General features: G+C 39.3%; 1 protein-coding gene across 1 annotated transcript in view; it reads left to right on the top strand.

Moving 5' to 3' along the window:
* The window catches only part of LOC136879376 (organic cation transporter protein-like), a 122,875-nt gene extending 108,733 nt beyond the window's left edge, over positions 1-14,142 (top strand). The window contains exons 7-10 of the mRNA XM_068229098.1: positions 4,847-5,061; positions 8,410-8,585; positions 13,699-13,871; positions 13,950-14,142. Coding sequence (XP_068085199.1) covers positions 4,847-5,061; positions 8,410-8,585; positions 13,699-13,871; positions 13,950-14,142 — 757 coding nt within the window. The remainder of the gene's footprint in view (positions 1-4,846; positions 5,062-8,409; positions 8,586-13,698; positions 13,872-13,949) is intronic.
* Positions 14,143-14,644: the final 502 nt, after the last annotated feature.

Below are 14,644 nucleotides of genomic sequence, written 5' to 3' on the forward strand. Positions count from 1 at the left end.
CAGGGAAAAAATATGATCTGGTTTTGGAAATCAGCAAAGTTTCCCACAATTTGTTCCTCCCAATTCACAGGGGTTAAGCAATGAGATTCAAACACCTAAAGTCATGATCACCTTTGATAAAAACAGCCAAACAAATTATCTCCAGAAGCTACAGTGGAATGGATGAATGGCACTCAGTTTGTCTTGATACAGCTCTTCTTGACTGAGAACCTTTGTTTAATAAGAATCACCTTTCAGGTTTTGATCTCCCATGAAATATTTGGGTTTCGCTCAATCGAGTTAGAAAAATTAGAGATGTCAATCACTACTCCATAAGTAAGATTTATGTCTAACCCTGTGCAATAAGAAAGCATTCAACAGATCTGTTGAGGATTTTGTCACTTTTTCTAATGACATGTAGACGATGCTTGAGGTGTTCATCAAATGTTCAGCATTACAAAGCATAAGTCAATGCACGCCTGACCAGGTAGCGCAATGAACCCAGATAACAGCGCTAACTGCAGTACAATTTGAGCCAGCCATTACTGCAAATAAGCCAGTTCTAACAAAACATTATTTGGGAAGTGCAGACAAAACACCTTTCAATTACCATAAGAGAAATAACAACCAAGAACTTACCTTTAACAGGTGGAGAGGTGTCACAATTTAATATGGATACTCTACCCAAAGGAAAAACGGTACATGGTATCAAAGTGCTTACACTAAAAGAAGGAAGAACACATATACTTCAAAGCATGGAATAATATTTAATTCAAGAAAGCAACATTAAATTAAAAACTTTAACACTGGAAAAACGTCCACTTTAAAAGTAAATTAAACAGTTCTTCAGAAATGAAGTCAACTGATAATTAAGTAAATTAGAATGAAACTTAAATGTGGCAGCACTGCTTAAATGAAAATAATAACTAGGAAAACAATGCAGAGTAACTGGAGTACCTTAAAGGTATTACGTAATTCAACACGAAAGTTAGATTTTCTCTTGTAATTCTTTTACAGTCTTACTTCTTTTACCCTTTCTCAGAACAATCTTATCCATGGAATTTGAGCCAGCCATTACTGCAAATAAGCCAGTTAATAATTCACATGACAGGGAAGAATGAAAAGCATAACCAGTTTCCCAGACAGAACAAATAAACTCATATGAGAGGAGAAAATAACCATAGGTAACATAGAAGGTCAAACAACATGACCAAAATTCCCCAAGAATCAAGATAGTTACCGCAAAAACAACGCAGGACCACTCCCACAAACAGCGAACAACCACCCAAAAACAATCATCATCACCAACGCAACCAAAATGTCATGGCAACCAGCACACGCCATTAACTCAGAAAAACAACCAATCCCAAATGAGGCACAACAATGGTCGTTACCTAAGATACAAAGGAAACAGAAAATCACCAAACACAAATAAATAGAAAAAATTAATATTAAACTAAGTGAAACCACAGAAGAAATAAAATTGAAACCAAAATGAAACTCCGACCTCTTCGTGGAACTCTCGTGGTCCTAAAAACCTTCCAAAGGAGCAATTTCACTGAATCTTATTAAAAGGGTACAATTAGTCTCCCCAGAAACAAAATTTTTAAATAATAATAATTTAAATTTTGCCCCAAACCAAAGTAACATTCAATTTTTGGACACATACCATATACAATCACTTAGTATATATATGTGCCAAGATAGGAAGATTGAGGTAATTTTTTAAGGAATTGAACACACCAAGAGTCCAGTTGAGTAGATAATTTCCAGATAATCATAACAGTCACAGAACACCATTTTCAACAAAATTTAGGACTTACATTTTTTCAAAGGCTTCCAGAAATACATAGGCGTTACTTACGCCTTACTCACGTTGCTAGTAAACTGTTGAATACATAATCCATTAAAAGTCGTAGATGTTTCCCAGCGATGCTAGTATAAGTATGATCAGAGGGTGTCAAGAAACCCTCGCACAGGATTATTTAATCCGGATTCATTGTGTGGATTGAAATCCGGTCTCGCAGCAGACACCACACACAATGGCGGATATCTGCTCACTCAAAGAAGAAGCCAGAGCAAACATGGCGGAGAGCTCTGATTGGTTGCAGGTGGAGCATCATAGTGTGACCACTCAGTAGAAGATAGCAGCACACAGCAGGGACAGTGTATGCTTTAAGAATCAAAACGTAAGAGCAGGCGCTCACAGCAAGGAAGATGTAAATTAAAATATGACATTCAGAGACGTAGAGACATAACTGGAAGAAGACATGAAAGGAAATGAATATAATATAACACAGAGTTCTAAAAACACGATACGACTGTATCAGGCCTCACTACTGTCATGCAGAGTTTTCCTTTAAGCTTCAGCAATCGCAGAGCACAGGTGAATTCTGATTTCACTTCAGCGAACCAACAATGATCTTGAAATTTATATCCTCATCACCCAATTTTTCCATCATGGAGCCAACTTATTTAAAACTGGCACATTTTTGGCAGTGGCTGGGAATCCAGCAAAGTATCTGGTGTTACAGACAGGGGGTTATTTAAAGTGCAGTGAAGATGTTCAGTCTTTGAGCAGCTCACTTCCTGATCACTGTCTTCTAGCACATTTTGCTACTTTTCAAATACCTCCTAAAGCAGTACCATATTATCACTGACCAATGCGTCCGACTCGTTGGCTGAATTGTCAGCGTATTGGCCTTTGGTTCAGAGGGTCCTGGGTTTGATTCCCGGCCGGGTTGGGGATTTTAACCTTCATTGGTTAATTCCAATGGCCCGGGGGCTGGGTGTTTGTCCTGTCCCCAACATCCCTGCAACTCACACACCACACATAACACTATCCTCCACCACAGTAACACGCAGTTACCTACACATGGCAGATGCCGCCCTCCCTCATCGGAGGGTCTGCCTTACAAGGGCTGCACTCAGCTAGAAATAGCCACACGAAATTATTATTACTGACCAATGCAACATAGTCAACAAACAGTTAAGTCCCAAGAATGTTATTTGTGATCCCCGATGTCAGGAAATTTATGAGAATGATGAAAAGGAGCAGACTAAGACCACTACTCTGGTGGACACCCATTTTGGCTGGACAAGGTTTTGATATACTTCCAGTGGATCGCAGATGGGTGTTCGCAACTTCATATATATCCTGGATCAAATTCGCAAAAGATTTTAGAACGCCATTATCTCATAATGCTTCTCAAATCAGATCTTTTGGTACTATGTCAAATACCTTCTCAAGATTGATGAAAACTATATTAACGTCTTTTTTGGCATCTCTGTGTTTTCTCACCCGAATCCTCATGGCTTGAATTGAATCTACAATGGACTCCCAATACTAATTCATACTGGTTTGCATGTATCTCTGTCTGAATGAACTTTCTCACATCCTTAGAGTATATGACATGATTTGAATGCCTCTAGAGATTCCACAGTTTCTCGTCACCTTTGTTCTTGTAAACTTTCCTGGCATATGTTTGGCACTTAAGTGTTCTTGATCTTGTTGAACAAAATTTGCAAAAACTTAACTTGCAATTTCCAGTCCAATGTCACAACATCTCTTCCTCAGCTCTGCTGGAATCTAACAGAGGCCTATTGCTTTTCCATCCTTCACTTGTCACATTACTTCTTCTCAAGTGATATCACCAGAATCATCTGAATTAGTTGGGGGTGTTGTTTCCATGGAAACTCTTCATTCATTTGTTTCTCAAAGTAGTTTCTCCAGCCTTGCTTGATATCATCATCCTTAACAAGATGTTTTTCTTGATCATCATCGATCAACGTTGGCAGCAGGATGTCCTCCAGGTTGTTGCGTCTTTGAGATACAATCTTGTAGAGCCTCTTCTCACCCTTTGGAGATTCCAAATCATCATAGATGGACTCACACACTGCAGCCTTCGTCTGCACCATTGCTCTGCTGTTGCCTTCTTATACAAGTGATATTTAATTTTCGGCCTGTTATTTTCCTCCGTCAAGCATGGTCACAAATTGTCCATTCATGAAATGCCTGTTCTTCCCCTGAACTAATTCCTTCAACAGTGCTGTTCTAGAACCATGCCTCTTTTCTGATCTTTAAAATTGACTATAATGGTACTCCACTAATTTCAATGAACATACTGTATACTTTGTCTTAAGTAATACTCACTATTTTCAAACAGTTCCCATGATTTCTTTCAAACAATTGATGACTTGGTGTGTGGAAAACTTCCCTTCTGTTTATTGTTAATAGTTATTAATTCCAAATACAATCACTATTTAAAATGTTTAACAAGCCATATAAAATTTTGAACAACGTGTTCCATTATGAAATTTGATGAGTATTAGTTTTTTTCTCTGTCATGGTTAGAAGTAACAGACATTCTCTAAATGAAGTAAAATTACCGGGTGAGTTGGCCATGTGGTTAGAGGCGCGCAGCTGTGAGCTTGCATCCGGGAGACAGTGGGTTCGAATCCCACTGTCGGCAGCCCTGAAGATGGTTTTCCGTGGTTTCCCATTTTCACACCAGGCAAATGCTGGGGCTGTACCTTAATTAAGGCCACGGCTGCTTCCTTCCAACTCCTACGCCTTTCCTATCCTAACATCGCCATAAGACCTATCTGTGTCGGTGCGACGTACATGGAAATTAATATAAGTATAAATTCCCACTTGATTTTTGCTTTTAGAGATGGCAGCAAAAAATTTGCATCTCCCGAAAAAGATTTTTGGACATAGTAAGTTTTGTAAAGAAAGCTCACAATTGATCTTCTGACCTTGATTTTAAAGACCTAATTATTTATAACACTCACTCTCTCTTTGTGTCCACCAGCTGACATGCATTGACTTTCCATATTTTAAGACAAACTTGTTATGCTTTCACAGGATGGCAATATCTCTATGCTTCGATGGCCACGTCCGTAACGTGGAGAGTTTGGGTCTGAACGTGTTTATCACATTCACCGTAGCCTCAGCAACAGAGCTTCCTGCGGACACCTTTCTCACCATGGTGCTGGACCGTTGGGGTCGTCGTTGGCTCGCCTGTGGCTCCATGGTTATCAGTGGGGTCTTCAGCCTTCTTGCCAGTGCAGTGCCCACAGGTAAACACCAGTTAATTGCCTTCATGTTTTAGATGTACAGTAAACAAAAGTACTTTATAGTTGTTTATATGTCAAGTATGAAAACTAGTGTTAAGTTCTTTTTTTCAATAAAAGCACTATATGAGCAATTTAAATTAGTTTTAAAATTGAAACAAAATATGTGACGTCAATTTTTCTCATATCCATTGAATATTTAAAATGAAGCACGTTTTTATATTTCTATGCAATGATATAGCTAAGGCAAACTGTTTGTTTATCAAGATAGTAGTTCATTGCATTTTTCAATGGTGTGTGGTGATCCTCTATGGGGGAGAAGCCCTGGATTGAAGCAACAAGTAAAAAATTTGAAAATAATTATAATTATAATAATAATAATAATAAATAATAATAATAATAATATTCTTCCATCGCTTTCCCCACACCTACGGGGTCGTGGGTGCAAAATGTGCTGTGTCACACATGTGGATTTGGTCCTGTTTTACAGCCGGATGCCCATCCTGACGCCAACCCTATGTGGGGGATGTAATCGCTATTGCATGTTTCTGTGACGGTTGGTAGTGTGGTGTGTTGTCTGAATGTGAAGAGAAGAATGTTGGGTAAACATAAACACCCAGTCCCTGAGCCAGAAGAATTAATCAGAAGCAATTAAAATCCCTGACTGGGAATCGAACTTGGGACCCTCTCAACCAACGCTGTCAATGCTAAACATTCAGTTAAGGAGTCATATAATAATAATAATAATAATAATAATAATAATAATAATAATAATAATAATAATAATAATAATAATAATAATAATAATAATAATAATAATAATAATAATAACCTGGTGCAGGTCTTTTAAGTTGACACATATTATAGGCGATGTGCACATCTGTGGGGATGGGGCCCTACCAAGGATGAATTTCTAGACATTGAAGATCGCACGCACGCATGCACGCATACACAGTTCCCAAGCTAGAGAAATTAACCAATAAAGGTTAAAATCCTCAATCCAGCTGGGAATCAAACCCAAGCTGCCTTAGAGCAAAGGCCAGTATGCTAGCCAGTCATCCACATGCCAGTCAGACGCTTCAAAAATAAGACTGCTTTCTGAAAAAATCCTTCGTACAGCATAATCACATAACATGTTAAAATACCAGGAAATTTAATCAAAATAAATGTTACAAACCCAATTGCACAGTGTAATGGGGAAAGGAATTTAGTTCAAATGTAAAACAATCAGTTACAAACTACAGCACTAAATTTTATGCTATGTAATTTATGCTGTACTGCAAATATGTGTGTGTGTGTGTGCGCGCGTGCGTGTTCTGCATGCCATTCATTGACAGCCTTACATAGGGACATTATCAAGTATTCTAAGATGGTGTGGTGGTGGTGATTATTGTTTTAAGACAAAGTACAACTGAAATTTTCTCAAATATTCACAATTTGAATTTTGGCTGCATACTTACAGAACTCACCGAGACGAATCAAACGACACCTCACGCCCTCCGCACAGGAATCCAGCATCATGATTTTATTACCTCAAAATGGCACCACCCTTTCATAGATCTTTTTCTTTTCTTACGTCGTACTAACACATCGAAGGTTTCCGCCGACGGAAGGGTGGGAGATTGGGAAGGTAGCAACCGTGGCCTTCATTAAGGTACAGGCCCAGTATTTGCCTGGTGTGAAAATGGGAAACCATGGAAAACCATCTTCAGGGCTGCAAACAGTGGGGTTCGAACCCACTATCTTCCGAATGCAAGCTCACAGCTGCGCGACCCTAACCGCACAGCCACTTGCTCGGTCTTTCTTAGATCGATGATATCAAAGGACTGTAGTAGGATTCAAGCCTGTGAAATGAAATTTCTTAGAACTGCCCTCCAAAAGACACGACTTGATCACGTGAAAAATGATAAGATCCAATCTAACCAAGGTCTAAAGGAATCGATGGAGGAAAGGCTTAGATCATCTAGATTAAATGGTTTGTGTATGTTAAACGAATGAATAGCACAAGGTTACCATGTGCTTATTTGGAAAAGAGAATAACAGGTAGAAGACCAGCTGGAAGAACAAGAAGAAAATGGATGGACCAACTGACGGGAGACGTGGAGAGAAGAGGATGGAATTGGGAATCTGCCATGGACAACAAAATCTTTTTGAATAGACAACTTTAAGAGACGCTTGTTTTCAAACACACTACCCGACTCGCTGGAAGGGCAAACCAATGATGATGATGGTGGCAACTGGGCAACCATCCTCTATATAACACTTTTAAAAAAATGGAGGGGTCCGTCACTTCAAGAAATAAAGGTATCGTCTAAAGGAAGACAAGGGCCACAAAGGGCATGAAAATGAAAGATTCCCTAGGCCTCAAGTACTGTAATACCATCAGGGTCGGAAAAGAACAAGAGTTGACCAAGGAAGGTCGCATAAGATAGATGAAAGTGAGGAGCCTGATATAAGTAAGTGGAAGCAATGCCAGAACTCAGCTGAGAGCCCCATGGTTGCCAACCCACGCTCCAAAGTTCAGAGTCCCTGGGGCCCCTTTTAGTCACCTCTTAGGCGGTGCAATACCACCACCACCCAAAGAAGAACAAAAGAGAACTACTTTACTCTTCAGCTGGTCAAGTATGCCATATTATGGAACTGCCATTAACTTTTTATATTTTTTTAATAACCTAGGTGGTGCTCTGGGCTGATAACTTGACAGACCACTGTCAATTCTTCTGATGATGATGTTAGTTCTTTAGTACACAGCATTCTCATCTTTAAAACTCCCAGTGGTATTTAGATTTAAGTCAATACAGACCAAAATCAAACCATAATGGTTGAAATAATAAATTCTGAATGAAGGTGTCAGCAAAAGAAAGGGACAGGGCATGAAGGGCATGAAAATGAAAGATCCTTGGCATCAGAAAAGAACAACAGTTGAACAAGGGAGGCCGAGTGGGAAAGATGAAAGTAAGAAGCCTGACAGAAGTTAGTGGAAGCAATGCCAGACTCATCTAGAGGAACTGTGGTCACCAACCACTTGTTCTCAAGTTGAGAGCCTCTGGTCCACCTTTCAGTCACCTCTTACAACAGACAGGGCTGTGGATGTTATTCGACCAGCCCCACCCATAGGAGGATCCACGGTTCAGTTCGACATTCGGGAGTATTACTGGTGCACTGGAGAGGAAGGGAGGTTTCAGGAGATCAGGTAGTTTAGATGATTTTATTGCACCTTGTCTAATGACATCCTAATTGGTGAAGATAAACATTTCTTAACAGGATTCTGGAAGAAGAAATAACAGCAGTAAAATGTAGTGTTACAGTAACATTGATTTAAGGACATATTTTTAAAAGTGTTATGTTGTCTAGGTGCTGCATCTGCATCTCTTGCCATCCTCGGTCGCTTCAGTGTGAACATCTCGTATAACATCGGACTGCAGTACGCTGCAGAGCTGCTCCCAACGGTAGTCCGTGCTCAAGGTGTGGCACTCATCCACATCATGGGTTATGTGGCTACCATTATCTCTCCCTTCATCGTCTACCTGGTAAGTACAATGAAGCCTGCCTATCCAGAAACTGATAGGTTTCAGTCTTCCCACACAATTTGTTTAATTTACCGTATGTTGTTGTATTTGACAATTTTATATATGTATTTTATATATATATATATATTTTCAAATGACATAAGTTTACAACAAGGATCCTGAATTTTTACAATTTAGACAAAGATAACTTAAAATATGAAAAATATTGTACAGAAAGAGAATGCTAAATGATTTATCATTTAGTAGTAGTATAACTGATGATTTTAAATTGTCACTGAATCTTTTAAAATGTACACTATAAAGACTCTGTCAAACAGGAAGCGGACTGTGCACGCAGGCTGGCCGCTTTCATCCGCACAGACTCTGTACACCGTGGTATTACATCATCCTGGTCAAACAGAAGACGGCCTACCGCAGCAGACCAGACTAGTTTGCAGCGGACTGGTGGACAGTTGTAAATTTGCACAGAATTTGCGCGGCCAACACTGAACGATGTCCCTAGAAGATATGGAGAAATTAATTGATCTACTGTGTGATCATGAACACCTGTACAACACATGGAATGTCGATCACAAAGATCACAAGTAGTCTCATGGTTCTGATGTCATCATCCCTTGGTCGCCTCTTACGACAGGTAGGAGATACCGTGGGTGCATTCTTCGTCTGTGTCCTCCACCCACAGGAGGTGCCGGATGGTTGATTAAAACAACAAAATGATAACATCAGTTCAAGAAAGAAAAAACTGAGTCGGTACACATTTTGCTTTCACATTGGTTCGCCCTGACTTGTCCGCATTCTATTGGACTAACCCAGTCCGCGACGGCCTGCGGTCATTTCGTCCGCGTTGACAGTTCACTTCCTGTTTGACAGAGCCTTAACTTTTTTCAGTGTCGTATGCTGGATTTCAAGATTTTTCAGGATTTTCCACCTATGCTTAAGGTACACTGCCTCTATTTCCGAATAGCAGACCCATTACGGGCGAATGTTATGTCTCTCACTCAGATATGGGATGCATGGTTCATAAATGCTCTTCCTTCCTGAATCAACTTACTTAATTTTTATTGTTGTATTGTTAAATCCTGTCAGTGTCCTGATGACTGCAGTGAAATTTATGACTTTCAGACGGAAGTATTTAGTGTATCAGTGCCAAAAAGTACCAAATCCATCCTCTTTTCTTGCATATTTCTTAAATAGCAAAATTTTTAGTAGAAATACTTTCTATAATAATGCATTTATTGTGTCTGAACATAATAAGAGCGTTAAAATGAATTTTCAGTTGAAATTTCAGACTCTGAACATTTTTATTCCCCACTGTAAAATATTACTTTTTGGATTTGGTACCTTTTGTAAATAAGTTTCTTATACATTGTGATTGTAAAGAATGTGAACTGAGTAATGAGCGTTAGAGGCGTAGTCATACTGATAAGTAATTCAATATCTCGTATCATCATTTTATCAGCTGCTGAATTTAGCCAGTCACATTGTTTCATGGGTGAATTCAAATGTGCTTTACGAGGTGGTGTTATTAAATCTGCATGCGACTTAGATCGCCTGAGACACATGCCAAGAAATCAGCATCCAACACAAATACGTCGTGGGTTTAAGCCGACGTCACTGTAGTATACTTGCTATGGGGGCGATTCTATCAGCACGGAGGTCCACGTTCAAATCCTTCCTCCTGGTGAAGTTTATTTCTTCTATTGGCACTCTTAAGCTGGTCATGAGTCACATGAAGATTTAGCAGCAACACCACCTCGCAAAGTCACAATCTGATTGGCTAGCTTCATCATCATCAGTGTTCTGCCATACGGCAGCTCTTCACGCAATCCTGTCTCTTGCCACCCTCTTTGTTTCCTCATACTTGTATTCTATCCTGATACTGTCCAGCATCTGATATCTTCTCCGTCCTCTTTGTCTTTTTCCATTTACCGTTCCTTCTATAGCATCTATAAGCAAGCAATCTCTCCTCATCCAATGACCAATCTACTTGTGCTTTCTCTTCTTGATTACTTTTAATATACTTCTCTCTTCCCCAACTCTTCTCAAGACTTCTTCATTCTTTACTTTTTCTATCCATTGTATACTTTCCATTCTCCTCCAAATCCACATCTCAAATGCTTCCAGTCTTCTTTCCTCTTCTTTTCTCAATGTCCATGTCTCAGCTCCATAAAGGGCCACACTCCATACAAAGCACTTCACGAATCGCTTCCTCAAGTCTCTATCCATGCTCCCACAAAAAAAAAAAATGACTGCTCTTCTTATTAAATGCTTCCTTTGCAATCGCAATATGAGTTTTCACCTCTCGACTGCACCTCATGTCCTCTGTTATTACACTTCCCAAGTATTTGAAAACATCCACCTGTTCTATTATTTCCTGCCCTAGCTTTATAGTTGTCTTCACTTTTCTTGTGCTTATCACCATACATTTTGTCTTTTTATTAATTCTCATTCCAAATTCTTCACAGACAGCATTTAGATCTGTTAGCATCACCATCATAGTTCGTTCACTCTTTGCCATTATGACCATGTCATCAGCAAATCTAATACATTCTATTCTCCTACCACCAACTTTCACTCCTCTTTTTCCATTCATGCACTCTGGATAATCTCTTCCAAATACATCTTAAAAAGTATGGAGGAGAGACAGCAGCCTTGTCTTAACTCCCCTTCTAATTGTAGTTTCCTCTGCCATCTCATTCCCTATCCACACTCTTATCTTCTGCTGTAGATACAGATTCTTGATCAGCCTTCTCTCCTTCCAGTCGACTCCATTCCTGCTTAGAATGTCCATTAACTTTTTCCACTGTACTCTGTCAAAAGCTTTTTCCAGGTCCTCTTTCAATGTATCTCTCTCCTAATGTTCTTCACAGTCCAATTGCATCCCTTGTTCCTTTACCTCTCATGAAGCCATACTGTTCCTCAGAGATACAGTTGTCTAGCCTTCCATGAAGTCTTCTGTTCAGTACTCTCAGTAATACTTTGGCTGCATGTGTGATCAGACTAGCTTCAGTACCCAATAAAATGACAATGACCCAAGATATCAAAAAAAATTTCCAATTGCTTTATGAGAGCGAAAGCTGGGTGGACTCAGGATATCTTATTCATAAGTTAGAAGTAACAGACATGAAAGTAGCGAGAATGATTGCTGGTACAAACAGGTGGGAACTCTGGCAGGAGGGAGCTCGGAATGAGGAGCTAAAGGCTAATTTAGGAATGAACTTGATGGATGAAGCTGTACACATAAACCGGCTTCGGTGGTGGGGTAATGTGAGGCGAATGGAGGAGGATAGGTTACCCAGGAGAATAATGGACTCTGGTATGGAGGGTAAGAGAAGTGGAGGGAGACCAAGACGACAATGGTTAGACTCAGTTTCTAACGATTTAAAGATAAGAGGTATAGAACTAAATGAGGCCACAGCACTAGTTGCAAATAGAGGATTGTGGCGACGTTTAGTAAATTCACAGAGGCTTGCAGACTGAAAGCTGAAAGGCATAACAGTCTATAATGATAATGTATGTATTTATTAGTTTGACCAAGCATCTAACACTCATACACCGAGTTCACCTTGTTTCTAACTACCTTGAATGTGAAGTCGGCAGTATATGTAGACATCAAGGCATCTTTGTCCTTTTGTGGTTTCAGTTAGTCCCTCTTCCCACAATTGATCTGTCATTATGTTAATTCTATCTCCTACTCATGCATGCACAACTTAATTTGTCACTTATTTGTTCCTTTCCGTTCTTAACTTATTCTTTTTTAGACCTCAGAGGTGTTAGGTTTATAACGAATCAAACATTCTTACTACCATTCATGACGCTTTCTTCCTTTACCCATTATCCTCATCCTTTTCATTTGACTTCAGTTTTGATGCCCATCACATGAATTGCTACTAAAATGAATGAACAGAGATAACCATTTGATAAGAACTACTAAATTTAAAGTCTCTGGTAACTCCACATACGTTTTTGAATTGCTTCTTTATTGAAATCTGGTGGGCGAAATAAAACTGGCTCGGAAAATATTTGCAATAGAACTGACGCAGTTAATGACCATCACAGAAGATGCTGGATATGGCCTCATCTGAAGAAATGAAAAACTGAGGATCCAAAAGTCCTGACTCCACTTCACTCAGAAACCACCAACAGAACTCAACACAAGAAGATTCGTCTAGATGGTTTAGAGCATGCATAACAGTAAATTTTTAAGGACACAGATGCAGGTCCTTTTTGATAATGTTTTGACATGATGATCTCTTAATTCCCACTTGCACAGATAAATGGCATTGAGATTTTGTCGAACTGTTTTCCAGGCTTTCCTTCATTTAAAGATAAAAATTTCACTGTTCCGTATTGAAAATTACCACGGTTAAATTGAAATAATAAATATGGTAGTTCAACCTATTCAATACAAGTAAATAAGAGATGTAGAGATTACATTCTTATTTAATTAAAAATGGAAATGGTACCGGTTTCGACCCCAGTCTGGGTCATCATCAGCCGATTATAAATAAATTATTAAATTATAAATAAATTATTAAATAAGAATGTAATCTCTACATCTCTTATTTACTTGTATTGAATAGGTTGAACTACCATATTTATTATTTCAATTTAACTAAGGCTTTCCTTCATTCGAGCAATATTTTCTGGTGTTCTAACTCCTCTTCAATAGTTATGGTTTTTATTCCCTACAGAGCCTGTTTCACACTATTTTGCACACTATGTTTTGCATTGCAGACTTTATTGGAGGTTTTGCCAAACCATTGCATGCTTCGCATAACATTCGACAATGAACACTCGCCGTTTTATCGTGAGCACCATTTTGTGTTGCATTCAACTGGTCACTAAACACTTCTGCTCCTCTCACTCTCTCACACGTAATGACACAGCGATGTACTCTGGAGATGCAAACATGTGACAGCAATCGATTAGTGCATCGAAATCGCAGTTTCCAACATTTCCTGTGATGGGCAGTTCTCCTGTTCATTAACAGTCTTATGAATACTTTCTGGGTTAGTTTTATTTTGTCCTCGTAGACAAAACCTGTTTAGGACTTTGATGTGTTTCTCATTATTTTAGTCAAGACATCTCAGAGTGCATATTTATGTTTCAGTCCATCATCAGTCCTATTGTTCCACTCATCGTTCTGGGAGCTATCGGGATATTTGGTGGTGCACTATCTCTGTACCTACCAGAGACTCTTGACCAAGAACTCCCTCAGACTCTACAAGATGGAGAAAACTTTGGTCGAGGACAGAAGTTCTTGGACTTCCCATGTTGCATGAAGTGAGTGTCCTCAGGTCAGTGGTTCATGCATAATTTGTCTGTTTGACCTTTGCTAATGACAATCTTTTCTAATTCCAGACCGCCCTCAGACGATGTGACAATCGTGGCCGAAGAGCCTCCAAGTCCATTCCAACGAGGACACAAGGCAGGAATGAGAGCATCTCTAAGGGCGTCGATACGCGGCGAGACATACCGCTCCAGCATGCTCCAGAGGTCCGTGCGGTCGCGTCGTGGAGTAGGAGCTGCACAGGATACGGCTAGTAGCATCTGAACTGATGATGTGACTGAAATTTATTTATGATCGAGTTCCAAGTTAGACGTGGAAAGTTGGAAAGTTCCTCTTATCAGCTGCGGTGATAAAAAAAGAAAGGCTGAGAATATGGCACCGAGATGGTGTGCTGATACTGACAGACACTAGTTTAATGAGTGCTGATGAAAAGACAGTGGCATAGAGTTGGTAAACATGCTCCTCAATCAGTATTAGATGACATTTCTGTGCTGTTCACAATCGAATATTCACTCTTCACAAAACTATACTCGATAATCATATCATTAACTATAAAGGAAATGTTCTTTACAGCTGTTCAAATTAAGCAGTTTATAATATGAAATATTGAAAAAATAAGTGCATCTTACTACACAATCTACATCATATTGGTTAGAATAATACATAATAAGGAAACTTGTCCTGTATTTGTATTTTCTGGGCTGTGTGAGCAAGATTTTTTGTTGTGAACAGCTCTTAAACCTATGACTGAGTAAGTTAGCCACTT

The sequence above is a fragment of the Anabrus simplex genome, chromosome 8, assembly GCF_040414725.1.
Source record: "Anabrus simplex isolate iqAnaSimp1 chromosome 8, ASM4041472v1, whole genome shotgun sequence".
Classification (NCBI taxonomy): Eukaryota; Metazoa; Arthropoda; class Insecta; order Orthoptera; family Tettigoniidae; genus Anabrus; species Anabrus simplex.